The sequence below is a fragment of the Leiobunum rupestre genome, chromosome 4 (assembly GCF_980474605.1).
Source record: "Leiobunum rupestre chromosome 4, qqLeiRupe1.1.hap1, whole genome shotgun sequence".
Lineage (NCBI taxonomy): Eukaryota > Metazoa > Arthropoda > Arachnida > Opiliones > Sclerosomatidae > Leiobunum > Leiobunum rupestre.
The window spans coordinates 61,419,233-61,445,333 of record NC_143387.1 but is presented as its reverse complement, the minus strand read 5'-3'; the positions used below and the strand labels follow the sequence as shown (position 1 = coordinate 61,445,333).

Below are 26,101 nucleotides of genomic sequence, written 5' to 3'. Positions count from 1 at the left end.
TAGAACAGTTACGTATTTCGGTTCTATTATTTGATAATATTCAAAGGTGTGCTCGGCCATTCTAGGCCACGCTAGGCCACAAAGGAACTTGGCCAGTACTCGAACGCGACTGCAAATATAAAGAGTACAGATTGAAGAGTGCACTTGGCGCACTCGAAATCCTGCCAGTCGCAACCCATTCGGGAAACCCTTCCTTCGACAGTCGCTCTTGTCGACGACCGAGATTCTTTCGGCCTATTGACTCCGCCTTTCAACGCCAGGGACTCTTAACCTTGTCTCGATCTCTATTTTGGGTGTTTTCTATTCGGGAAACTCTTTGAATGGGAGGTGGTGAAGTAAATATAATAGAATTTGCTACTTTACCGATTCTTACACGCGTATTCTAGGGTCTCCTTTGATGTTGGCAGGGCGGGTGCGCGCGTCTTTGATTCTCGCCGCGATGGGGGCTAAAGTGGCGCGCTTTTTTGGCACGTAAAAATATAAAAATTCGACAGTGAAAAGCGGCTTACTCGAGATTTCAGTTCTCCTTTTTTGGTGAAGCAGATGAACTTCCCGGAGACGTAACCCTTGATGTAGGTCCCTTTGTGATCAGAACCCATCAGTAACAACGCTAGAGGGAAAAATATATATACAAAAATTGTCGTTAAAAATAGTTTTGTTGTTAACAGTAATAGCTAGCACATATTTATCACGAGGGGCTGACCACTCCCCGTAATCGGTGTACAAGCCTGTAGCTTTGATTGCACTAAAATGATTACGTAAGTGAGTACAGATTTAGCACTACCAAAGGCTGTACTCATTTTCATATTTATGTAATCGGTGTACAGATTTTCAGAGAGTGGTTAGCCCCTCGATTTATCATATTTGTAATAAAGTGATTAAAAATTTGTTATTTTATCAACGACGGAAATTTCTGATTTCATGGCGACTTCCATTTACGCTCTTGGGTCGGTTAAAATTAGATTTTTATTTCTAATTACGTTCAAGATACACAAATTTAAGGAAGGTTCAAACAAATATGACGTTGTCCTTGATATATGTTTTCCAAATTTAATTCATTCGTAAACCAAGAGTATATTTAGTTTTACCATGAGCCTATCATAAGGCCCCCATAAGTAAAGGTCTGAGCCAAATTTTTGACGATCACATACGCATTTCTGAAATTAATTTCCCGCAATGCATGACGAATGCGCAGAAGGCGTGCGCGAATGTTTTTAAACTATAGAACCAGGCGGGAGAAATCTACGCCGCGAGCCCTGCCCCTTAGCACCGAAACCAAGGCTTATTCACAATTTTATCACTTTAAAACTTAAAACTAACATCTATCTTTGCAAAATGATCCATCAGAACCTAAAACTGGCTAATAGAAATAAGAGAACTTGTTTCTGAAGGTATTTATTTTTCAAATTAGAGATTTAGACTCGTTTTGCGTGGCATTCATCAACCCGAGCGTGGCTGCTCTACCAAGTAAGATAATATTTTAGAAGTAGAAATTTTGAAAAAGAAGATGTCGCTACTGCCCTATCATCGTACGTTAATTTTCTTCTCTCCAGGACAACGCCGTTACCATGGGCCCCTATAGTAGACCTTTACTTATGGGGACCTTATGATAGGCTTACGGTTTTACTTAGGCTTGCCATAACAGGTTCCGTTAAATTCGGTAAATTTGTAAAATTGCAGTTACGTAAAGAGAGTGAAGTGGGTAAGGTATTTTCCACACGGAAACAATAGTGAGGATAAGGGCACGTCAGACGAGATACCGCGGGGGATCTGGCTCTTCAGTTTGATTAAACGCCAGAAATATTATCTCTCATTATCGATTCAGCTCAGCTGGGGGGATTTTTCAGTACAAATCTCTCTCCTTTGGTCGTTTTTTCATCAAAATACGATAATAAAATGTCGCGCTCGATAGCTGTAGCATTGTCTATCGAGCGCTAGTGACGAGAAAATGCCGTATCAAAGTCCCATCGTTCAAATTGAAGTCGAGAGAATAATGGGAAAATACCCCCTGCTGAGATGAAAAGCCAAGTGTTTTTTTGACGAAGATCACGTATCTTAACGAATTTCAATTTAAAATTGTGTACCGTCTTCAAAATGTCTTTGAAGTGTTAACCGTCGTGTTTACGCCGATTTCCAAGTATCCTTGGTAACACCACCGTCTTCCGCGTATTGTTCTACAATGATTAATTTAAATGTCTGTTATCATTTATGCGTTGCCACGTTTGTTATTTGAATAGCTTCTTTCAAGTCGCGGTTATTGAGCATTTAGTATAGCTCCAAATATGAAAGCACTGACTACAGGGGACTTTTCAGAGAATGCCATGTTGGCAAACTACAAATTTCAGTATTCTTCTCAAAGACCGTTTTGCCATACAACACGTTTCTTGGTTCTTTGAATCAAAAAAAGTGCTTTATATTGACGTCACGAGAAAGTGCTCCTATAAAGGTGTTGATAATAATTACTTGAACACTAATGTCACAGGATATAGTTAACTTATTAACGTATTAATTGGTTAGCAATATAATAAACATATTGATAATAATATTTTTGAAAAATGACGTCACGAGAAAATGCTCCTATGAATGTTTTAATTGGTTAGCAATACCACGGTGAATAAACCTATTTATAATAATATTTTTGAAAAATGACGTCACGAGAAAGTGCCCCTATGAAGGAAGCTAATTGGTTAACTATGTAATAAGCATATTGATAGTAATTGTTTGCAAAATGACGTTGCAATTAGAACCTTTAAAAACAATATTTATACTATTAAAGAATGCGTTTAATTTTAATTTATTTTGTAACTTTAACGAATTTTAGTACAACAGATGGCTTGAGATTGTCATTCGTCTTATGGAGATGAATAATTTACGAATACGGAAAAAGGTGCCCCTCGGAATTTAATATTAAAATAGGAATTTTAAGTCGATCCGTGTCTCTGCGAATGTAATACGTTTTGGAGATGATGTCGGCTTATACGAGATGTTGCGAAAAGGCATTTCCGATCTTTGTCCATAAAAGGAAATCGTTTCCTTCGCCATGTTGGTGAGATATTAAATAAAATCTCCGAATAACGGGTGGACGCCCAACTATTTCTACATGGCGTCTCTTCCTCCAAATTCCTGGATTTTAACCGGAGGGATCCGAGAGTCATTCTCTTTTATCAAAGCGCCGAAACCATTTCTCGCATTTTTGCATTGATGGGCGTGCTCCTCCCATTTCGAGCGGTTTTTGGCATTTTGAGCGAAAGTGATCGGTAAAATATATTTTTAAAAGAGTGCAAAACTGAAATGAGAGGAGCGACAATTTCGCGGCTCAATTAAGATCGAGTGAAAAGAGAGGAGCAAAAACTTACCGCTCAGTTAGGAGCGAAGAGAGGAGCAAAAACTTACCGCTCAATTAAGAGCGAAAACTTTACCGCTCAGTTAAGAGTGAAAAGAGAGGAGCAAAAACTTACTACTCAGAAAAGAGTGAAAAGTGAGGAGCAAAAACTTACCGCTCAGTTAAGAGCGAAGAGAGGAGCCAAAACTTACCGCTCAATTAAGAGCGAAAACTTTACCGCTCAGTTAAGAGTGAAAAGAGAGGAGCAAAAACTTACTACTCGGAAAAGAGTGAAAAGTGAGGAGCAAAAACTTACCGCTCAGTTAAGAGCGAAGAGAGGAGCAAAAACTTACTACTCAATTAAGAGCGAAGAGAGGAGCAAAAACTTACCGCTCAATTAAGAGCGAAGAGAGGAGCAAAAACTTACCGCTCAATTAAGAGCGAAAACTTTACCGCTCAGTTAAGAGTGAAAAGAGAGGAGCAAAAACTTACTACTCAGAAAAGAGTGAAAAGTGAGGAGCAAAAAAATTACCGCTCGGAAAAGAGTGAAAAGTGAGGAGCAAAAACTTACCGCTCAGTTAAGAGCGAAGAGAGGAGCAAAAACTTACCGCTCAATTAAGAGCGAAAAGAGAGGAGCAAAAACTTACTACTCAGAAAAGAGTGAAAAGTGAGGAGCAAAAAAATTACCGCTCGGAAAAGAGTGAAAAGTGAGGAGCAAAAACTTACCGCTCAGTTAAGAGCGAAGAGAGGAGCAAAAACTTACCGCTCAGTTAAGAGTGAAAAGAGAGGAGCAAAAACTTACTACTCAGAAAAGAGTGAAAAGTGAGGAGCAAAAACTTACCGCTCAGTTAAGAGCGAAGAGAGGAGCAAAAACTTACCGCTCAATTAAGAGCGAAAACTTTACCGCTCAGTTAAGAGTGAAAAGAGAGGAGCAAAAACTTACTACTCGGAAAAGAGTGAAAAGTGAGGAGCAAAAACTTACCGCTCAGTTAAGAGCGAAGAGAGGAGCAAAAACTTACTACTCAATTAAGAGCGAAGAGAGGAGCAAAAACTTACCGCTCAGTTAAGAGCGAAGAGAGGAGCAAAAACTTACCGCTCAATTAAGAGCGAAAACTTTACCGCTCAGTTAAGAGTGAAAAAGAGGAGCAAAAACTTACTACTCAGAAAAGAGTGAAAAGTGAGGAGCAAAAAAATTACCGCTCGGAAAAGAGTGAAAAGAGAGGAGCAAAAACTTTATCGCTCAGTTAAGAGCGAAAAGAGAGGAGTAAAAACTTAAACGCTCAGAAAAGAGCGAAAATTTATCCGCTCAAAATTTTGCGAGTGCCAGCCCGGCGCGAGCTGAGTGGTTCTTTAACAAAAGTGCCCATCACAGCATTTTTACGATGTTTCACTGGGCGGTTTCGTTATTTTTCATAACGTAAAGATGGCGCCCCTACTGACTAATTCGTAGAAAAAATAACTCCTTTCGAAATATTATAATATTTTAAAATTATACCTTCTATTAAAATTATAGGCGCCACTTAAGTGACCGCAAAAACTTCGGAAATTATGAAATTATGATTACGATGGGTTTTTCACCCCGAGAAAACTCCCCTGTTTTTGCAACTGTTAAGGGTACTCGATCTTGATTGAAGCGTTTACGCAAATAAATCCGCATTTCGTTATAAGGTATTTTCTTTTCGGAAGAAATTGAAAGTGGATTTAAGTACGCCTTGGTAAAATAAAAATATCCGAGAATTTTCGAAGGACGGACTGAAGACAAATCTTCGAGTCGATTTAAGAGAGAGCCGTTTTCTTTTTCTCGTGGCTCAGTCGTTTGATTGATAGTCTAATTTCACGCTTGAGATATTTTGCATGAAGTTTCTCAAACGCCTTTTCATATCAGTTACTCCGGGGCTTTCACGCACTCGCCTTTCCGACTCTCTTGATCCCTCATCAAATAAACGAATGGAAGGGTCCGCGCGTGCCATTCCTTCGACTTAGTGCCTTCAATTACGGATTTGCCCCTTTATTGTTTTCAGCCGGAAGTTACTCTTTTCGCGTGTCACGTGATTTGATTAAAACGTGCATTCATTCACGAGGGAAATTGGGGGACGGGATTTTTAAATCTAAATGTTAGCTGTTTTTTGTTCTGGTTTTGAGAATGATCCCCATGCAGTTTTCTATTCTGATTTACAGATTTAAAATATTATTTTAGTATTCGTTTACTGTTTTCTATTCTGATTTTCCGATTTAAAGTATTATTTAAGTACTCGTTTCCTGTGTTCTATTCTGATTTTCCGATCTAAAATATTAGTTTAGTACTCATTTCCTGTTTTCTGTTCTGATTTTCCGATTTAAAATATTAGTTTAGTACACATTTCCTGTTTTCTGTTCTGATTTTCCGATTTAAAGTATAAATTTAAGTATTCGTTTCCTGTTTTCTATTCTGATTTTCCGATTTAAAGTATTATTTTAGTATACTCGTTTCCTGGTTTCTATTCTGATTTTCCGATCTAAAATATTATTTTAGTATACTCGTTTCCTGTTTTCTCTTCTGATTTTCCGATTTAAAGTATTATTTTAGTATACTCGTTTCCTGTTTTCTATTCTGATTTTCCGATTTAAAGTATTATTTAAGTACTCGTTTCCTGTTTTCTATTCTGATTTTCCGATTTAAAGTATTATTTTCGTACTCGTTTCCTGTTTTCTATTCTGATTTTCCGATTTAAAGTGTTATTTTCGTATTGATTTCCGGATTTTATTCTGATTTTTAGATTTAAACAGGCGTTGATTTCCTGTTTCTTACGCCGATTTTAGGAATTTATTGCCGATTTCCATCCGGATTTCGGAACATTTCAAGTGAATTACAAGATTTCGAGCACCTGGTTCTTCTGTAGAGTGTACAGGATTTGGCCGAGAGTCCAATCGCCTTTTATTCGTACTTGACCTATCATTTTCTAATTGATTAGACTTATTACGTTTTGAATTTTATAAATATCACTTAAAAGTAATTCAACAAAATATCGTCCAAAATACGGCCTCTACTACTCCACCCCTTTCATCAATTTTTTTTTTAAATTCTCACCATTACCCTATAATTTGCTACAACGCTGATTTAATAAAACTCCAGCGAGCGAACGCCTTTCATAATAATGAAGGCCCTTCGGGTCGAAATTGTAAACGCTGAAATTATGGAAGTTAGTAATGAAGACTTTACGACAAAGTTCAATATATTTGCCGATGACAGTAAAGTGAAGCGCTTTGAGGCAAAATATTGGTTCCTCGTCGCGAAAGTACCACTTCTGGTGACGCGATAAATCCGCGGAGTGGGTGACATTCTTCGGAGGACTGCGATATCGCGTGCAGTCTCGCCTCGCGTTTGATTTACGATTACTCTTAATCCATTGTCATCCATCATAATTCCCAGAACACTCCGCCGCTTTGAAGCTATATCCACCGAGATCCCGAAATTTTCTATAAATCCGATTATTTATTATAAGGTTTGCGATTCTCTCGTTCTTTCTCGACTCGATAACGTCAACAAAGAACAAAAAAGAAACGTTTTCATTCTCTCCGGGATCCGAAGATCGTAAATTAAGCTTTTTGTTTCTACTCGAGAGAAAACTTTCTCGACTTTATCCCATCGACGATCGAGGCATCGACGTAACGCCCGGAGTTTCGCTAAATGTCGGCTATTCTCTGGTTATGGATTTTTACCGAACCTCGGCGAACTTTTTACACGGATGCTTAGGTCTGGGAGCACTTTTCTTTATTTCTTCGATAAGCCCCTCGCGAATCGAATTTACCGATAAGAAAGTTTCGCGAGAAAATTGGTTAAGATGGCGGCCACGGTCCGAAAGCGGACCTTAATGGGGAAAACGGGACGTAGGCTAGCCTTCCACCGTAGAGATGACTATGTCACTCGAAAGCGTACGACGCGGCGGCAGCTGGGATCTGAACTAATATTTATGGCTCAATTTCTGCAGCTTTTCGTTTTATTTTTTGTTCGTCTTTCTTATGACGGATGACTTTGGCTTTTTGCTTCGCGATAAGAATGAAGAATTGGAAATTACGTCGACTATTTAGTGGCCTAATCGGATTTTCTTTAATTAAAACGTCTCCGCTACGATCCGCTACTACGATATTTGGAATCGCGATAGTGACGAAGACAATAACTTACCGTGCGTATCGTTCCTGTCCGCGTTGGCTGTAATCTCTTTGTTTAAAATTTGGAGGTATCGTCCGCTCTTGTAGTTGTAGAGTTGAATGACTGTCTCGAGGCCCTGGCCCTTTTTAGGAATCGACGTTATTTTGTCTAAAACTGGAGCTTTACACAGTACCTGCAAAGAAGGCGCAAACCAATTAACCACACTGCGCAAATGACGTATCCAATGCAAATCGCGATTCTTCGGGACGTTAACTATAGCGGCGCACTCGACACTCACTTGGTGTACCAATAATGAAATCAGGAGCGTGCGATCGATTCGCATCTTAATAAAGCGCGTCTGCCAGATAAATTGGCATCTGGCTCTTTCCCATGTTCGAGGCCGTGAATGCGAAGTTAGCGCGCGAAAATCGTCGAATTCCGCGATTAACGTAACGGCAAAAGCAACTACTCTGGGCAAGAGCCGACTGGGTTGAAATCCGTCTTTGGCCTCCGAGTCCCTTTTATAGCGATTCTCGGGGAGCGGCCATGATTTTCACCTGGACTCGCTTATCAATTAAACAACTGTTGATATTAAGATATTGGTCGTTCACATCCATCCAATGGATTAAGTCCTAATGTAGCGTGCGCGTATTGTACATGCCCCCTCCTCCCTCGCCGAACCTGACTATCAGTTTATCGTGTATTGATATTGGCTACCTGATTTCGTTAGTGGAAATGTCACGTATCTTTTTCTACTCGTGCGCGAAGCCACGCTTTTTTTGAAGTGGTAATAGGTGTTTTTATAAATTAACGCGGTTTTCTTGTTTGAATGTAGCTACTACGTCACACTTTAACTTTGGTAATATTACGAGCGCGCGTTTAGGGCGCGAGAAACCTCGAATTTTCACGCGCGCGTGTTAAAACTATTCTAATAAAGCTGTGACGTAAGCTTATATTTAAAATGATGACGCGCGTAATTATAAAATTTAATACTTTTCAAATATCTTAATATAGAAAGAACTATGTGAAGTTTAAACTGTACCGGCGCTTGTTCGCTTACAAAAGGGTTTTGATTAAATGTTCAAATTTTGATCCAGCCGGAATCTAATTCTGTTTGGATCGAATAGATTGCATCCAATTCAGATTTAATTCATTTTGGAATGAAAGGTTTGATCTAAGTGTCCAATTTTGGAACTAAATTTGATCTACAACTTTAATTTTTAAGTTCATATCGTAAAGTACAATAAGAAATGTAGTCTAGAATAGTGCTCGGATTTCGATTAATTTTTATCCATGAATAAAATAAGCTCGGCGATATTTCCATAATATTTATTTAAAGATCCAATAGTTGAATAAAAATTGTAAAATGTTTAAATAATCGAAAGTGAATAAGCCTATTATTTAAATATAGCAAACAATTATTTAAATAAATGCCACTTTTATTCAAATAAATGCTCGGTTGCGTAAGAAACATAATTAAATAAGTTAAAATGATATTCTTTTTACCAACGTTTATTAAATAAATTTGTGGATAATGAATAAACAATTCCGAGCTCTAGAACAAGGTCATAGACGAGGATTATAAAAATTCCCACTGGAAAATTACAAAATGTTATAAGTTAACTAATTTCGGAATTTGATCGCTCTACTTCGCGTACATTTTTTATCATTCATTGACCGTATATGTCATTATTACAATGGAAGTCACCCGAGATTTGTGGCAAAACTGAACCAATACGCCAATATATGAAATATCATTCCGGGTTGCGCGTATTATTTTTAATTTGGCGCCGTAGATACGAACCGGATTTCCAGGTAAACTTTTAATCGGCGCTTTTACATTCACGATTTCGTTTGATCTTTACCGTATTTCATCCCGTAGTTGATTAGCGCTAGTTTTGTGTTTGCCTTTAAATTGTAATCCCTTTCGTTCTCAAATGAAATTAGATCTGTTTTTAGCGCGTCTCGATTAGATAGCGAGGTAGCGCGACCGTATTCTATCGTGACGATTATTTATACTCGATTAATTATAGAGAAAGTGCGCGTAATTCGTTGCCAGTCACGTAGTAATTGTTGCTTTCAGATTTTACGTGGATATTGCAATAACTTCGTAATAGAATCTTTTACGCGTCGTGGAATTTTCTCGTATCAAAAAATTCTTTTTATTCCGCTTTTCACAGAAATTTGTGCCATCGTAATATACTTATTATATCTATCTAGGGCGGAGTGACGAGGGAGTGCATTTCTCCGCTATCACTACACCGCGTTGAGTTTTCTAGTTATCTCCCAGTCTGGCGAAGGGGTTTTTCCCGAGTACTTCGGTTTCTCCTTGCAATGAACTAGTGCTCGGAATTCTTTATTCATTATCCACAAATTTTCCGTTTTATTTAAAAAATAATATCATTTTAACATATTTAATTGTTTTTTACGCAACCAAGCATTTACTTGATTAAAAGTGGTATTTATTTAAATAATTGTTTGTTTTATTTAAATAATAGGCTTATTCACTTTCGATTATTTAAACATTTTACAATTTTTATTCAACTATTGGTTATTTAAATAAATATTATTTAAATATCGCCGAGCTTATTTTATTCATGGATAAAAATTAATCGAATGCCGAGCACTACAATGAACGACGAACTAAGATAATTAATATTATTAAATTAAGTATTACGCTAATTTCCACAAAATGCATTAATATTTATAGAATAATAATTAAATTGATGTTTAGTTTTAAATTGACGTGAAGTTGAGGTTTTCAAGTGTCACCTAAGATAACTGGAGCTCTAGAGGTTTATGAATAGAACGTGAATTTCAAGGTTATTGACTTTATCTTTCGCGTAATTACCCAATGACTATTTTCACTACTTTTGTGTATATTAATAAAATAAATAATACCTACGGCACCACCAGATGGCTGGGTTACAACGCGTTGGAGGGTGGTGGAAAGTCATTCATACCAAGTCAATTTATCCCTACACTCACTATTAGTTTTTATAAATAATAATAATAATCAGCTAGGCTAATACCCAAGGCTTAAGTCAACAAGCGACTTTTAAAGCCATTAATTCAGGTGGCCGAGTTACAACGCGTAGGAGGGTGGTGCTGGCCAGCCCTTCATGCCACGCGAGCCAACAGCTCCCTAGTGACCCTACACTAACTATTACCGTTAACCTCACAAGTGTTTTTGGAAGGGGAAACCGAATCGGTGGGGTAACGCCTCTAACTAATTTTTACATTTTACATTGTTAATGTTTGAGCACAGTTTAACAGAAAACTGCTTGAAAACTGCGAACAGTGCGAAGGTACACATTTCGTTTTTACGTTCTAAATGGATACTTCTCTCGTAATAAAAATAATATATACTTCTGGTAGTAGAAGACTCGGTAGCCGTATAACGCCTTTTTTCAATTTCTGAATAGTTGGAATTTTTTAGATAAAAAAAAAGCGAAATTCTGATAACGAGGCTTTTCTAACTATGCAACTTCACCTCAATGTAAAAATTAAATTGGGGTGAAGTTGCAACATTGAGGCGAAGTTGAACAGTTGGGGGGAATCACTCCACTAAATTTAAAAGCCCCGTTATCGGAATTTCGCTTTTATTTTGTATCTAGAGTCAAAAGACAATTTTGTTTGGAGCACCAGGAGCAGCCTCGACCTCTGGAAAGATAATTTCGTTCTGAAATCTAATCCTTTCAATCTTAGGCTCAATCGTGTTCACAATTATGTTAAAATACGCGAAAAGGTAGATAAGTCCATAATTAAAAGGGATAATATAGCTAAATCCTAAACAAATTTGAAGAAATTTAAAAACTTACTGATGAGTTCCAAATAGAACGAAACCGGTCTACCGTTGGAATTTCTGGCTATTTTATTTAGTTTTAATTTAGTTTATTACTCGAAGATCTATTTGATCCGAGTTTCGCGTTGCTCGAAGACCTATCGGTACGAGTTATTAGTAAGTTTTTAAATTTCTTCAAATTTGTTTAGGATTTAGCTATATTATCCCTTTTAATTATGGACTTATCTACTTTTTCGCGTATTTTATCATCCTTCTCACAGTCCATAGGTGGTTTCTTCTAACTTAACTTATCCTTCACAATAATGTACTTCATAATAACGGAATTACGGCTAGTAAACGAAGCCGCGAATAGTATAATTTTCTATAAGTGCTTCTATAATTCCTCGAATATCTGCTTTATCTTGACCCAAGTCCAACTTTTAATCTCATATTTTTGTTACGAAAGTTCCGCCTTGATTAGTAAATAAGTACCACGATATCCCGCAATTACCTTACCCTTAATCAGTCGCAATAACGCCTACTACTATAGTAATTAACGACTCCTTAACTATCATTTGACTCGATTATCATGTGGAGTGACACGGGCGATAAAACATCACTTAAGCCCAGGATGTTTTTAAAAAAAACAATTCGAGTTGTCCTAATTTTTATTTACTAACCAGGAACCTAAAATATCTCGCTATCTGATATTGCTTTATACAAATCTTAAATCGTACTCTAAAAGATACGCCAAAATGTCATTCAAAAAGGTTATGTATTTGCAAAACGATATTTTTCTAGTTCAAGCAGAATTTATTTGATTTCATATTTACACTAAAAATATATATAAGTCCAACATTTCCCTGGTATTTAAAATAAATCTGGAGATATTTAGTGGATTAATTGAACATAAAACTTTATAACCATATTCAACCATTGAATTTAAACTTGTCAAAACCATTTTATAAGCACTAGAGATGAATGAGCTCTATTCGAGAAAATTTGTATTGGGATTTGGGAGTATAAACAGAAAAATATAAACGTATTTCTGTACTAAACCTATAAGACAATAGGTGCTTAAATAAAACATCTTCAAAGAAATCGCCAAGAAGTAATATTACCGAGAGCCAGGACCTGCAAGTTACTGTTTATAAGGTGCTGGTTGAAATAATGGAAACTTTTCACCTGTAAACAGAACGTCGTGTTTTTGCTAAGCCTTAATATGTCAAAAAGCTACTTGGTTAAAAGGAAACACTTGTTGCATACAGTACAAGTGAAAAGGTTTCATTATTTCAACAAGCACTATAATAATTCACACGCTCCACGAAAGAAAATTACTTCATGAATACTTTTTCTAATACAAAATAAATAATAATCAGCTAGGCTAATACCCAAGGCCTAAGTCATCAAGCGACTTTTAAAGCTATTATTACGGGTGGCCGGGTTACAATGCGTAGGAGGGTGGTGGCCAGCCTTTCATGCCACGCGAGCCAACAGCTCCCTACATTATATAAACAGTAACTCGCAAGTTCGGGCTCTCGGAAATATTACTTATTGGCAATTTCCTTGAAGATGTTTTATTGAGGCGCCTATTACTATAGTAATAATAAATATCAGCTAAGCTAATACCCAAGGCACCACCTTAGGCTTAAGTCATCAAGCGACTTTTAAGGCCATTTATTCAGGTGGCCGGGTTACAATGCGTAGGAGGGTGGTGGAAAGCCCGGCATGCCACGCGAGCCAACAGCTCAGTACACTAACTATTACCGTTAACCTCAAGTTTTTATGGAAGGGAAAACCCCTTAAGCAAACTCAATACGGAAGGAGTTGTTCCGAGTTTTCACCCAGTGCCACAAGTTGGGATTGAACCCGGCTCCTCTTGCTGCGAGGCGAAAGTGCTAACCACTCCGCCACCCCACGACCCCTCACATCCCTTAGTGGTAAATATTTGGATATTATAAGAGTTGAAACTGATAATTTGCCGTAATTTCCGACTATTATAGCGACAGACATAAAAGAATGTTGATAAAACCATTGAATAGTTCCACGAATTGACAGTCCCGCTGATAATATGATAAAAATATTCAAATGAAGATACGAACTTGGGTATGCATTTTAGTACCTAGCTTAAGTATAGAATAAAACGGGCTAAATCCGAGTGGCGTAATCAGCGGAAATCTACAATCGACGCATCCCGATTCCTGACACAAATACCATTCATAGTACATAAAAATAATTCAGACATAAACCGCGTATCATTTTACGCAATTTTCCAATATTTTTAGCGATATTTTAAGGAATATAAGGAAAAAAATCTAAAAAGATAAAAATATACTAAGTAATGCAGCGAAAAAACGTTTAAATTCCAAACACGATTGACTTAGTTCGTGGCAACGCCACTAGGGAGCGTGACGAATTTCGATACGGCTTTAATGGAAGATCTATAAAGAAGCGAGGTCTCGTTCGCATTAGTGTTTCGGCCGTTGGGATAAAAGTTAACTATTTTTCCGTACGGGATCTGTGGAATGCGCTTCCACCCATGCATCAACCGAACTCTTCCTCTCTGAGCGCGCGGAGAAGGTGCGAATACTGTCGAATCACTGCGGGCTTTTTGCCGCGCGACACCCCTTCTACGGTCGCGGTTTCGTCGATTCTATTGAGACACTTTCAATTTGTTCGCTTTTAATCGCTGCCAGCCATAAATGCAGACGATCTTTACCAGAGACTCAAATTTCTCGAATACCAAGCCAAAGGTTAGGGACCTGCGCGGGTTGGAGCAGACTTCGCGGAATTCGCTCGCTCTGTTAAACCTTTCCCAGTTTATTCAAAGAATGCGCATTCTTTGGTCTTGCCAAACTTTACTCGCAATATTATGGTTTAATTTCTCACTCAGTCAAAATCTACATACTACGATAGAAGTTTTCAACAAGTTTACACGCCGAGTTGTTTATCAGAATGTTATAGGACGTATTCAGGATATATTTAGACAAGATGGACGCCATAACTCTAAGGCAGGGTCTGATGAATGCAAGAGGAAGATACTAGCCTTCGACTATGGAAATGATGATGTCACTAGAATCTAGGAGCAACAAACCCAAGGAGAACGCAGCTAGCCTTTAAACATGCTAACGCAGTGTTGTGTACAAATTTCATTGGACGAGCCTCTACGCTGAGCGTTTTACGGAAAGGGGGAAGACAATTTCCGAATTTTCCCCTTCCGACGGCAGCAGGCGCTAAACCAATGAAAAATTATACACAAGAAAATACACGACTTTTGACGGGTTGCGTTCTCCTTGTGTGGGGTGCTGTGTTTGTTGCTACTATCTAGAATAGTCACTATTGCAACGAGTCATCTTCTACTGCGATTGGAGAAAAGACGGATTTTGCATAAGATGGTAGTAATAGAGGCTTCTATATACAGACCTTCCCCCCTAAAAGTTAATCAACAGCTGCGCTCCTCACGTCAAAAACATGAAATTATCGGATTAATCTCCGTTTAATTTAAACTCCAAATAAGTTTTTCGGTAAGTCCTTATTTCAGCCAAACGGAAAATATCATAAAATAGTACTATATAATCTAGTTTAGCTGTAAAGTAACGCAATTTTCACCCCATTTGGTGGTTTTCTACTATAAAAATCACGTCACCCCAGATGTCTGCTATCCTTTTAAACAGATTTATTATCCGTCAAAGGCTTATAAAATAACTTAAATTTGTGGTTTAAATTATCCCTACATCTGATGTCGCCTATCCCTTTACACGGTTTTATTAGATAAATCCAACATAAGACTGTATAAAATAACTTAATTTTGTCGTTTAAATTCGGGCTTACATCAATTTTATCTCTATCGATCGGCGTTTCTGGAGAGGGTTCAAAGTCAATAGTCGTAAATAAATTCCCGTTTGATATTCCTATAGGCTTTATATATAAAGCACATGATTTGGGATACGAGCGCACTTATTAGATAAGCTTTAGGCATTCCGAGAGCGATGCGGCAAAGATATACCTTTGAAATTCCAAGGGATTTTGTCGGGGCCCTAATTGATAACGCCTTAGATTAACACATAAGGGACGAGCCACACTCAATGTTCAACCAGGGTTTTCACATTATGAACGCGTCGCGAGCGCCTTCTTGTGGAACACGTGTGCAATATATCTACTCGGGTTTTAATCCGCTGACTATGATGAAGATGGCACCACACAAAACAAGGGGGCTTTCCCGCTGCTATTTAATAACGGCGCACACACGTGAAACCGAGCGTGCGTCGGGTGCAATTATGTAAAAAGAAGCTAGTGTTGTGTAGCGCCATCTTCAGTTTAGTTCGAGTAAACATCTTCCTAATTAAAATTCTGTTAAGTAAGTAATACTAGATTACTATACAGGGTTTTTCAAAAGGTTATACCAAAATTTGAAGGAGTTTTAGGGGGTGAGTTGAGAAGTATGCCTATTTTTTCCCATTTTCCTACGATGAGTTAAAAGAGCGCCAGAGAGCTTCAAAGTGTGGCCTACTAGCCCCGGGAAGTAGGCTGCAACAAGCGCAAAACTAAGCAGCTGGGAAACGCGAACATTAAGGTTTGGATTCGTGTGATAGGTAAAAAGGGACTTTGTAAACAAATCGAGGTAACCAGAGTAAAATGGTAACTTAAACAGTATTTAAAAGTCCCTGCTGCTTGGTTTCGCGCTTGTTGCAGCCTACTTCCAGGAGCTAGTAGGCCACACTTTGAAGCTCTCTGGCGCTCTTTTAACTCATCGTAGGAAAATGAGGAAGAAACAGGTATACTTCTCAACTCACCCCCTACAACTCCTTCAAATTTTGGTATAACCTTTTGAAACACCCTGTATTAAATTTTAAGTACCTGCAAAAAGGGACTATCAAATTTCATATTTTCAAGATTTACGATGCAGTTCCGTTTGAATAGACAAGTTGCCTAGAGCAGCCACAGCAGCGCTAGCGTCAGGCGTTGTTTGTAAGCAAACTTATCTCCTTATTGAGTGTACCGTCCCTTATTAGTTGGTCTAAGATAACGCCAATTCTAAAATAAAATAAATTCTTGCCATCGGCGTCGGGAAGATTTGGTCCGTCTGGTTTGGAAGCGGAACCTTATGGGCTGATTAAAGGGTACCGAAGAATTTGGCGGCAAAATGAGCAACCCTCTTAACGAATTCCTCGACACCTCCGAAAACGATATTTTCCGGGCTATTTTTAGAGCTATAACGTGCAGTAAAGAGAGGGGGACCTAGAAGGGGGGTCTTCCTGATATTTAGGCAGATAGTGTTCTCTCTCATTAGGCGCGAGTGAAGAACACTTGTCCATCTTTGAGCTATAATTACTCGGCAGGATTCCAAGAGCGCTTCTTTGGCTCGTCCCGAATTTAATTATTTATCTCTCGGAAATAACTCGTCGCGTACCACTCTCGCAAATAAGGTTAGTTTCTTTTTTTCAACTGGTCCTCGAGACCAGTGACCCCTGACGTTCACAAACTGGTCTGCGATGTTGTAGTGACCCTCAATTATTAGACATTCTAAATTTGTAAACTGAGACTAGTGACCCCAGATTTTCATTACGAATCCTACTATGGACAAGTATTAGTTAGTAACTTATTTTTTAGTAACTAAATAGTAAACATCAAATACGGTTTAGAATTAGAAAAAATAAATGTTTAGTTTTCATCCGTTTCTACAAATCTTAAATAGTACTTAATTTTGACAAATTACCAGGGTTGGAAGTTTTAAGACTTTTTTAATAAAAATTATATCAACCGATTTTTTTTATTTAAATCTGATTTTTTTTATTTTAATTAATTTTTTTATTTTTTTACAATTAATGACAATTTTCCTGTATAATTAACGGATATTTTACTTTTAACAGTTAGCCAATCTTGAATTATATTAAATTTTAATTAAATTAATTAATCAGATTTTCTATGCATTTTAATTTTTTAAAACCCTATTTTCTCCCATTTTTTATTCCTCCATTGAAATACATTGTTATTTAAATCTTGATTTAAATGGCAAATTACCGTAGATGGCGCCACAATAAATACTGAAGTGACGTATTTAATGGAGGTGAAATATTGGACAATTTAACTTCGTTAAAAGAGTAATATTTATCTAAAAGCTTCCCGATCGAATGTTCAATCATTTTTAATAATTTCGGATCGAATATTTAATCGTACTTAATAAATCCGGATCGAATATTTAATTATATTTCATAATTCCGGATCGAATATTTAATCATATTTAATTATATTTAATAATTCCGGATCGAATATTTAATCATTTAATTATATTTAATAATTCTGGATCGAATATTTAATTATATTTAATAATACTGGATCGAATATTTAATTATATTTAATAATTCCGGATCGAATATTTAATCATATTTAATCATATTTAATAATTCTGGATCAAATATTTAATCATATTTAATCATATTTAATAATTCTGGATCGAATATTTAATCATATTTAATCGTATTTAATAATTCTGGATCGAATATTTAATTATATTTAATAATACTGGATCGAATATTTAATTATATTTAATAATACTGGATCGAATATTTAATCATATTTAATAATTCCGGATGGAATATTTAATCATATTTAATAATTCCGGACGGAATATTTAATCATATTTAATAATTCCGGATGGAATATTTGATCATATTTAATAATTCCGGATGGAATATTTAATCATATTTAATAATTCCGGATGGAATATTTAATCATATTTAATAATTCCGGATGGAATATTTAATCATATTTAATAATTCCGGATGGAATATTTAATCATATTTAATAATTCCGGACGGAATATTTAATCATATTTAATAATTCCGGACGGAATATTTAATCATATTTAATAATTCCGGATGGAATATTTAATCATATTTAATAATTCCGGATGGAATATTTAATCATATTTAATAATTCCGGATGGAATATTTAATCATATTTAATAATTCCGGATGGAATATTTAATCATATTTAATAATTCCGGACGGAATATTTAATCATATTTAATAATTCCGGATGGAATATTTAATCATATTTAATAATTCCGGATGGAATATTTAATCATATTTAATAATTCCGGACGGAATATTTAATCATATTTAATAATTCCGGATGGAATATTTAATCATATTTAATAATTCCGGATGGAATATTTAATCATATTTAATAATTCCGGATGGAATATTTAATCATATTTAATAATTCCGGACGGAATATTTAATCATATTTAATAATTCCGGATGGAATATTTAATCATATTTAATAATTCCGGATGGAATATTTAATCATATTTAATAATTCCGGATGGAATATTTAATCATATTTAATAATTCCGGATGGAATATTTAATCATATTTAATAATTCCGGATGGAATATTTAATCATATTTAATAATTCCGGATGGAATATTTAATCATATTTAATAATTCCGGATGGAATATTTAATCATATTTAATAATTCCGGACGGAATATTTAATCATATTTAATAATTCCGGACGGAATATTTAATCATATTTAATAATTCCGGATGGAATATTTAATCATATTTAATAATTCCGGATGGAATATTTAATCATATTTAATAATTCCGGATGGAATATTTAATCATATTTAATAATTCCGGACGGAATATTTAATCATATTTAATAATTCCGGACGGAATATTTAATCATATTTAATAATTCCGGATGGAATATTTAATCATATTTAATAATTCCGGATGGAATATTTAATCATATTTAATAATTCCGGACGGAATATTTAATCATATTTAATAATTCCGGATGGAATATTTAATCATATTTAATAATTCCGGATGGAATATTTAATCATATTTAATAATTCCGGATGGAATATTTAATCATATTTAATAATTCCGGATGGAATATTTAATCATATTTAATAATTCCGGATGGAATATTTAATCATATTTAATAATTCCGGACGGAATATTTAATCATATTTAATAATTCCGGACGGAATATTTAATCATATTTAATAATTCCGGATGGAATATTTAATCATATTTAATAATTCCGGATGGAATATTTAATCATATTTAATAATTCCGGATGGAATATTTAATCATATTTAATAATTCCGGATGGAATATTTAATCATATTTAATAATTCCGGACGGAATATTTAATCATATTTAATAATTCCGGACGGAATATTTAATCATATTTAATAATTCCGGATGGAATATTTAATCATATTTAATAATTCCGGATGGAATATTTAATCATATTTAATAATTCCGGACGGAATATTTAATCATATTTAATAATTCCGGACGGAATATTTAATCATATTTAATAATTCCGGATGGAATATTTAATCATATTTAATAATTCCGGATGGAATATTTAATCATATTTAATAATTCCGGATGGAATATTTAATCATATTTAATAATTCCGGACGGAATATTTAATCATATTTAATAATTCCGGACGGAATATTTAATCATATTTAATAATTCCGGACGGAATATTTAATCATATTTAATAATTCCGGATGGAATATTTAATCATATTTAATAATTCCGGATGGAATATTTAATCATATTTAATAATTCCGGATGGAATATTTAATAATATTTAATAATTCCGGATGGAATATTTAATCATATTTAATAATTCCGGACGGAATATTTAATCATATTTAATAATTCCGGATGGAATATTTAATCATATTTAATAATTCCGGATGGAATATTTAATCATATTTAATAATTCCGGATGGAATATTTAATCATATTTAATAATTCCGGACGGAATATTTAATCATATTTAATAATTCCGGATGGAATATTTAATCATATTTAATAATTCCGGACGGAATATTTAATCATATTTAATAATTCCGGATGGAATATTTAATCATATTTAATAATTCCGGATGGAATATTTAATCATATTTAATAATTCCGGATGGAATATTTAATCATATTTAATAATTCCGGACGGAATATTTAATCATATTTAATAATTCCGGATGGAATATTTAATCATATTTAATAATTCCGGATGGAATATTTAATCATATTTAATAATTCCGGATGGAATATTTAATCATATTTAATAATTCCGGACGGAATATTTAATCACATTTAATAATTCCGGACGGAATATTTAATCATATTTAATAATTCCGGATGGAATATTTAATCATATTTAATAATTCCGGATGGAATATTTAATCATATTTAATAATTCCGGATGGAATATTTAATCATATTTAATAATTCCGGATGGAATATTTAATCATATTTAATAATTCCGGATGGAATATTTAATCATATTTAATAATTCCGGACGGAATATTTAATCATATTTAATAATTCCGGACGGAATATTTAATCATATTTAATAATTCCGGATGGAATATTTAATCATATTTAATAATTTAAAGTGTTTCAAACATAATCAACCCTTTTTCCAATTTATACGGACAGACAAGCACGCCACAATTCGCAAGAGAGTCTCTGTCGCGATTTCTTTCCACGTTGAGCAAAATGGGGAGGGGTTTGAAGAGAAAATCTCAAACACTAAACACGAACTCTGAAGAAATAATTTTTCTTTTTTCTTCTAAACTTTTTGGTCTCTCTCAATCTGAATTGATGGCGGCGGCGTAGAAGGGGGAGGGGGGCTAAAAACCAAAAATAAAAAAGAAGCCAAAGTTGCTTTTTAATAAAAAAAAATGTCAGCCGCGCAGGTAGCTGTCGGTTCCCCATCTTTGCCTCTAATGAGTATTAACCGCTTGTCTCGTTTTAGAACTTGTAGGAAACGTTTTTGAAAAACTCCGGATGTGAAAATGAAAAATGATATGGTCATTTAGAGGGGAAAACTGCGTGAAATCGCGGGCTCGCGACAACGACCTGTGCGGTCTCAGGCGCGTTTTATAATTCGCGACACTCGTTACTGTCACTATTGAGATACGCCGTCTACGCGGACATTCATCCATATCAATATTCGATATATTTTTAAGTCCTCTAGCGTTGTCATTATACTTGTTAATTAGGATGTGTTATAGAAATTAAATGTAAGCCTAGATTACACTATTCAGTCGTATATTATATGTATGACCATAAGTGTATAATACATTACGTAAGTATGCCTCTTTTGGGATATAATTTACTGGAGTGACGTCATCATAGGAAGAAAATCGCCCTCTAGCTGACAAAGACTACACCTGATATAATGGCTCTGTTTCCAAGCTTTTTTAAATGAATGAAAGATAATTATAGATAAAAATTGTAATAATTATAACTATAATATTTAATAGGTTAGCATTATTTTAAACAATATTATTTTTAAACATATAGAGTAATATCGGCGTGACGTATGTCGACGTCACCCATGTTTTTTCCTATAGATAAAAAACTGCCCTCAAAATGGTGGCCATAGCCCAAAGCTACAGAGCGATACCACTCTATACACTTAAGTTTAAACGTGAACGCGTACGCCTAAAATCTAGAGTTCTAGACGTCCCGTTTATACGACTTGAAAAAGCATTCGCGACTTTCCAAATTTTCGTTAAACCCACCCAGAATTTAATTTCGTAAAAAATGACATTTAATTTTTCAACATCTAGTTGAAAAATTAAAAGTCGCTTTTAATTATTTTTGAAAGCTGGCGTGTTAAAGAACCAGTTGGTATCATAATTATTAGTATTTTTTATCTATAATTATCTTTCATGGATATAATTATCTTGCCCTTTAATTTGTTACCCGCCCAAACTCCCCATTCAAAAACTGGTGCTCCGGGACACCAAATATTTCCCAAAACGTTTCATTAAAGTTTGCCATCTTCCAAATCTTCCCAACGAGAGATGGGCTTAGCGGTTTCCACCGACAGATGACAACACTTCCTCGTTCGGAAATGTCTCTTTTCCAGTTCAGTTCCGCTTACTAAAAGTTTCTTATTTTAATCAATTGATGTCGCCACTAACCTTACGCTACTATAGCCCTATTCGCGAGACAACATTTTTGCCAAAGCCATTGTTGTTGAGCGCAGTTTACACCGATTCGTGTTCGTAGAAACGCGTTGGGTTTTCGATCACACGCTCCACGAAAAATTTCCGAGATTTGGCGGGTCAACCGGTGAACAAAATTACTCGTAATTCTTAAACAAAGGCCTACACTATTATTAAAAAATCAGTTTACATTAATAAAGGTGTACAATATAAATTTTTTCATTTAGTTTTATTCGGAGAAAATTATGTGGACGAACATTATTATATTTAATATTTGGAGCTAAGCCTAGGTTTAATGTTTGTATGGCTAGCACTAATGTTGTTAATTTTCCGTAAAAATAAAATGCGGAAAATTTTCCGCAATTAGGAAAAATAAAAAACTGAAACATAAATTACTTTTTAAAGGTTTTAAGGATTTTAATTTTTATCGATATAAAATGTCTAATATCAGTAAACATACTACAAAACATTAATAGTGTTACATTGTTAATCAATTCAAACTAGTATTGAGGTTTAGTTTTACTTTTAGATTCGAAAAAATGAGGCGAAAATTCCGCTTTATTTAAATTTTCAAACAATATATTAGACTTATCATGGAACGAAAATTTGTTTTTATTTTTTTCGGAAAAATACGGAAAATTTTCCGACTTACAACACTAGCTAGCACGTTGTGGAACTTTTTTTCTCCGTTCACACGAAGGCAATTTGGTTCGCGAATCATGCTCCCAAACGATGTTTGATCGTGTGAATTCGAAAAGCACTTATTTTATAATTTACAGAACAACACTTACCATTTGACTATAGAGGTATACTAGGACAACAGCTTGTATGAACCTGAAATAAAAAATGTTAAATTTAATACAAATAAAAATTTCACAACTTACAGATAAATTCAGGAAGAAAAAGGATAAACAAACAGCAAACCATTATGCTGTCAAACTAATCCGAAGAAACGCGTTAAAACCCTCAAATCCTTCCCGAATTGGGTGTTTTCCCCGTAAATTACCATTGATGGGTACCTTGTACCCCTTTATTTTTAGGAAGTCATCGCGAAATAATTTATCTAGGGGCGTTTTCGCTTCTTCGTCAATACCATTTTTCACCCATTAATTTGCCCATAAAATTAGGCTTTAACCGAGACGTTTAGCCTCTAAACAATGGGTTGAAATCGCTCCCGCGTAACGCATTCGCCCACTAACTACGCTAATATTTTCACCAAGGCTTAAAAAATTATAATCTATCCGAGGATTTTGTGTACTTTAAAAAAATTTCGAATTTCGTTTTCTTAACCAGAAGCTTTGTAAATTTGTGAAGGCGGCTGTGTCTGAAGAAGTAATTAAAAATTGGGATGGGTGACTGTCCTTCTAATATATTCTCAGTCTCGTGGTATTTTTTTTTCTTCGTATTTTCGATGTCGTGGAAACCTAGTTAAAAATTGAGCGAGAATACAAGGCCGGGCCGAGAGAGAGTGCGCGCTCTGATTCAAGGATTATTACAGCAAAAGATGGATATAATTGCGCGTTTTATAGAAATTAAACTTAAAAATATGGAAATGTATACGTCAATTGATAAAAAAAAACGACTTATAATCTATAACAGTAATAGCTGTCTGCTCCTACGTCTGTCGATATTATTACGTTACCTGTTACAATTTTTAAGGTACCGGTTTTTCTTTGATTGGGACTTTTGGTATGTCTAGTTTCGCAGTAGCCTTGTGGGTGTGTTTCCTTGTATGACACAGCGCGGGTTGTAATCGCATTCGTAGGATAAAATGATACTTAATACAAAATTGACTTTTAAGAATTTTTTTTTAGAATTTATCATTTTAATATTAATTAAATTAAAATTATTAAAATTAAATAATTTTATTCAATTAATTTAATTTTGGAATGACAAAGTATATGGAAGCTATACTTGCAATACACTGAGCTCTTAATGGCAATTTTCTACCCACAACAAATTATAAAATTTTAAATTTTCTTAAATTGTATTTGAACCAGTCGCTTAGGATTATTTTGAATAATTATACATAATTAGAGTTGTAATTTTTCGGAAAAATTAAATGCGGAAAAGTTTCCGAGAAATTTTCCGAATTGCCCAAAATTTTCCGCAAATAGGAAAAATAAAAAAATTAAACATGTTTCTTTTTAATGGTTTTTATTCTAGACTATCTAGAGGTTTCATTTTACATTTGGATTCAACCACATGAGGCGAAACTTAAATTTGCGAACAATGTGGAATTAAAATATTTTTTTCGGAAAAATACGGAACATTTTCCAAAACAAAAAGGCTCCGGAAAATGTTCATCCTAAAATGATAAATTAATTCGTTTTTGGGGGGGAAGTATAATAATAATAATAAAACATAAATCATTTAAAATCGGGCGTATCCATCGCGTACCGGGAATCCGGGATACGCAACATTGTATAAATCTTGAAGCAGGGTTTCTGTCTAGCGCAAACGCGGCAGCTTGTTACTAGTCTAGGCGCGAGTTTAGGCCGGGCGCCTCCGAGACCAATAACATTAATTAACACAGTTTTCGACAGGCTCCAATCACTACAAAAATCGAGGTTAAAAAGAGAGTTACCGCCAACTCTGAAGCTATACGGCCATGACAAGGACGTCGGGTTCCATAAACGAACATTTTTCTTTCTGCACAGATTATATTCTCTTCCCCAGACGTTCTTACGCGCTTTATACAGTTTCGTTCTAGATATTTCATCCTTTTGGGGATAAAAAAGGATGTACCACATCGATCGTCGCGAGAGGCCATCGTGATTCGGGACCTTCTGAACGGGTGCCTCGATTCCCCTCCAATAGTCACCCGTTATGGAATTGCGCGCCTGTTCAAAATTCGGTGTCTTTGTAGAGCATCGTAGACATTTCCAAGTCATTTATCAAATACTTATATGTATTTTTTATTTTTCTAAGGCGAAAAATAAATTATATTGAAAGCGGTAAATCCTTTTAAAACACGTCGGCACTCTTTTACGGGTCCATTTTCGTGCCCTTCGCGAAGGTTAGATGACGTCATCATTCGACGCCATGTTTTTTTTTTTTTCAACTTTTCTCTAAGGGGGGAGGGTCGCTTATTTGATGATTAAAAGGCGGTTTTCGGTTACAAGGGCTTTTTGGTTATTAGCGGGGACTGACCAGTTTTCTCCGGTTTCCGAATGCGTTTGCATTTATTATCTACAGAACGACGGTTAATTATTTAATTTCTAATTGCTTTGTTCGAATTAAAGGGTTTTTTATTTTGTATTCTTTTTATGTTTCGACGTCGGTATGATAATTTGGCTTTTTTTTTAAATTGTTTTTAATTTGAAACGAGTTTTTTAGCCCCTCGAATTAAGAATTTATCGTCAGGGTCTGACTGGAATTTTCGCTCAAGTATACCAGTATTTTAATTCATTAGCGTGGATATTTTTAGAAGATTATTTATAAATTTCCCAACCGAAATTGAACTTGCGTCTTCCAAATTAAATTGATGAATATTCATATAACAATTATTGGCTATTCTTTGGTATTAATAATATTATAATAATTATATTGTAATCGATACCAATGAAAAATATAAATAATCAATTAATTAATTTTTAAGAGAAGTTTTATTTACATATTTTCAGTAATATCAGAAGTAAATTGATACTTCTCAAGAAATATATGTTAATAATAATAATATAATAATATTACAATGATAATATTAAAATAATTAATGATATGATAGGAAATTTACTTATTTATAATTTACCTCAAACGTTTCAGCCTTTCAACATTAAATTCGAGGACGTAATCACTTAAGTAATCAAGTGTACAAATAATAATAATAATAATAATCAGCTAGGCTAATACCCAAGGCACCAC

General features: G+C 34.9%; 1 protein-coding gene across 2 annotated transcripts in view; it reads right to left on the bottom strand.

Annotated features, from left to right (window-relative positions):
• LOC149948624 (fibroblast growth factor 8b-like) overlaps window positions 1-26,101 on the bottom strand; it is a 68,373-nt gene that overhangs the window by 17,666 nt on the left and 24,606 nt on the right. The window contains exons 1-4 of one of the 2 annotated variants that reach the window (XM_090173686.1): window positions 24,825-25,020; window positions 23,029-23,071; window positions 7,485-7,644; window positions 510-610 (exon numbers count right to left, since the gene is read on the bottom strand). In XM_090173686.1, coding sequence (XP_090029812.1) covers window positions 510-610; window positions 7,485-7,644; window positions 23,029-23,031 — 264 coding nt within the window. In that variant the 5' untranslated portion in view covers window positions 23,032-23,071; window positions 24,825-25,020. Of the gene's footprint in view, window positions 1-509; window positions 611-7,484; window positions 7,645-23,028; window positions 23,072-24,824; window positions 25,021-26,101 lie in introns of those variants that run through there. The other variant, XM_090173685.1, reaches the window with a different exon arrangement.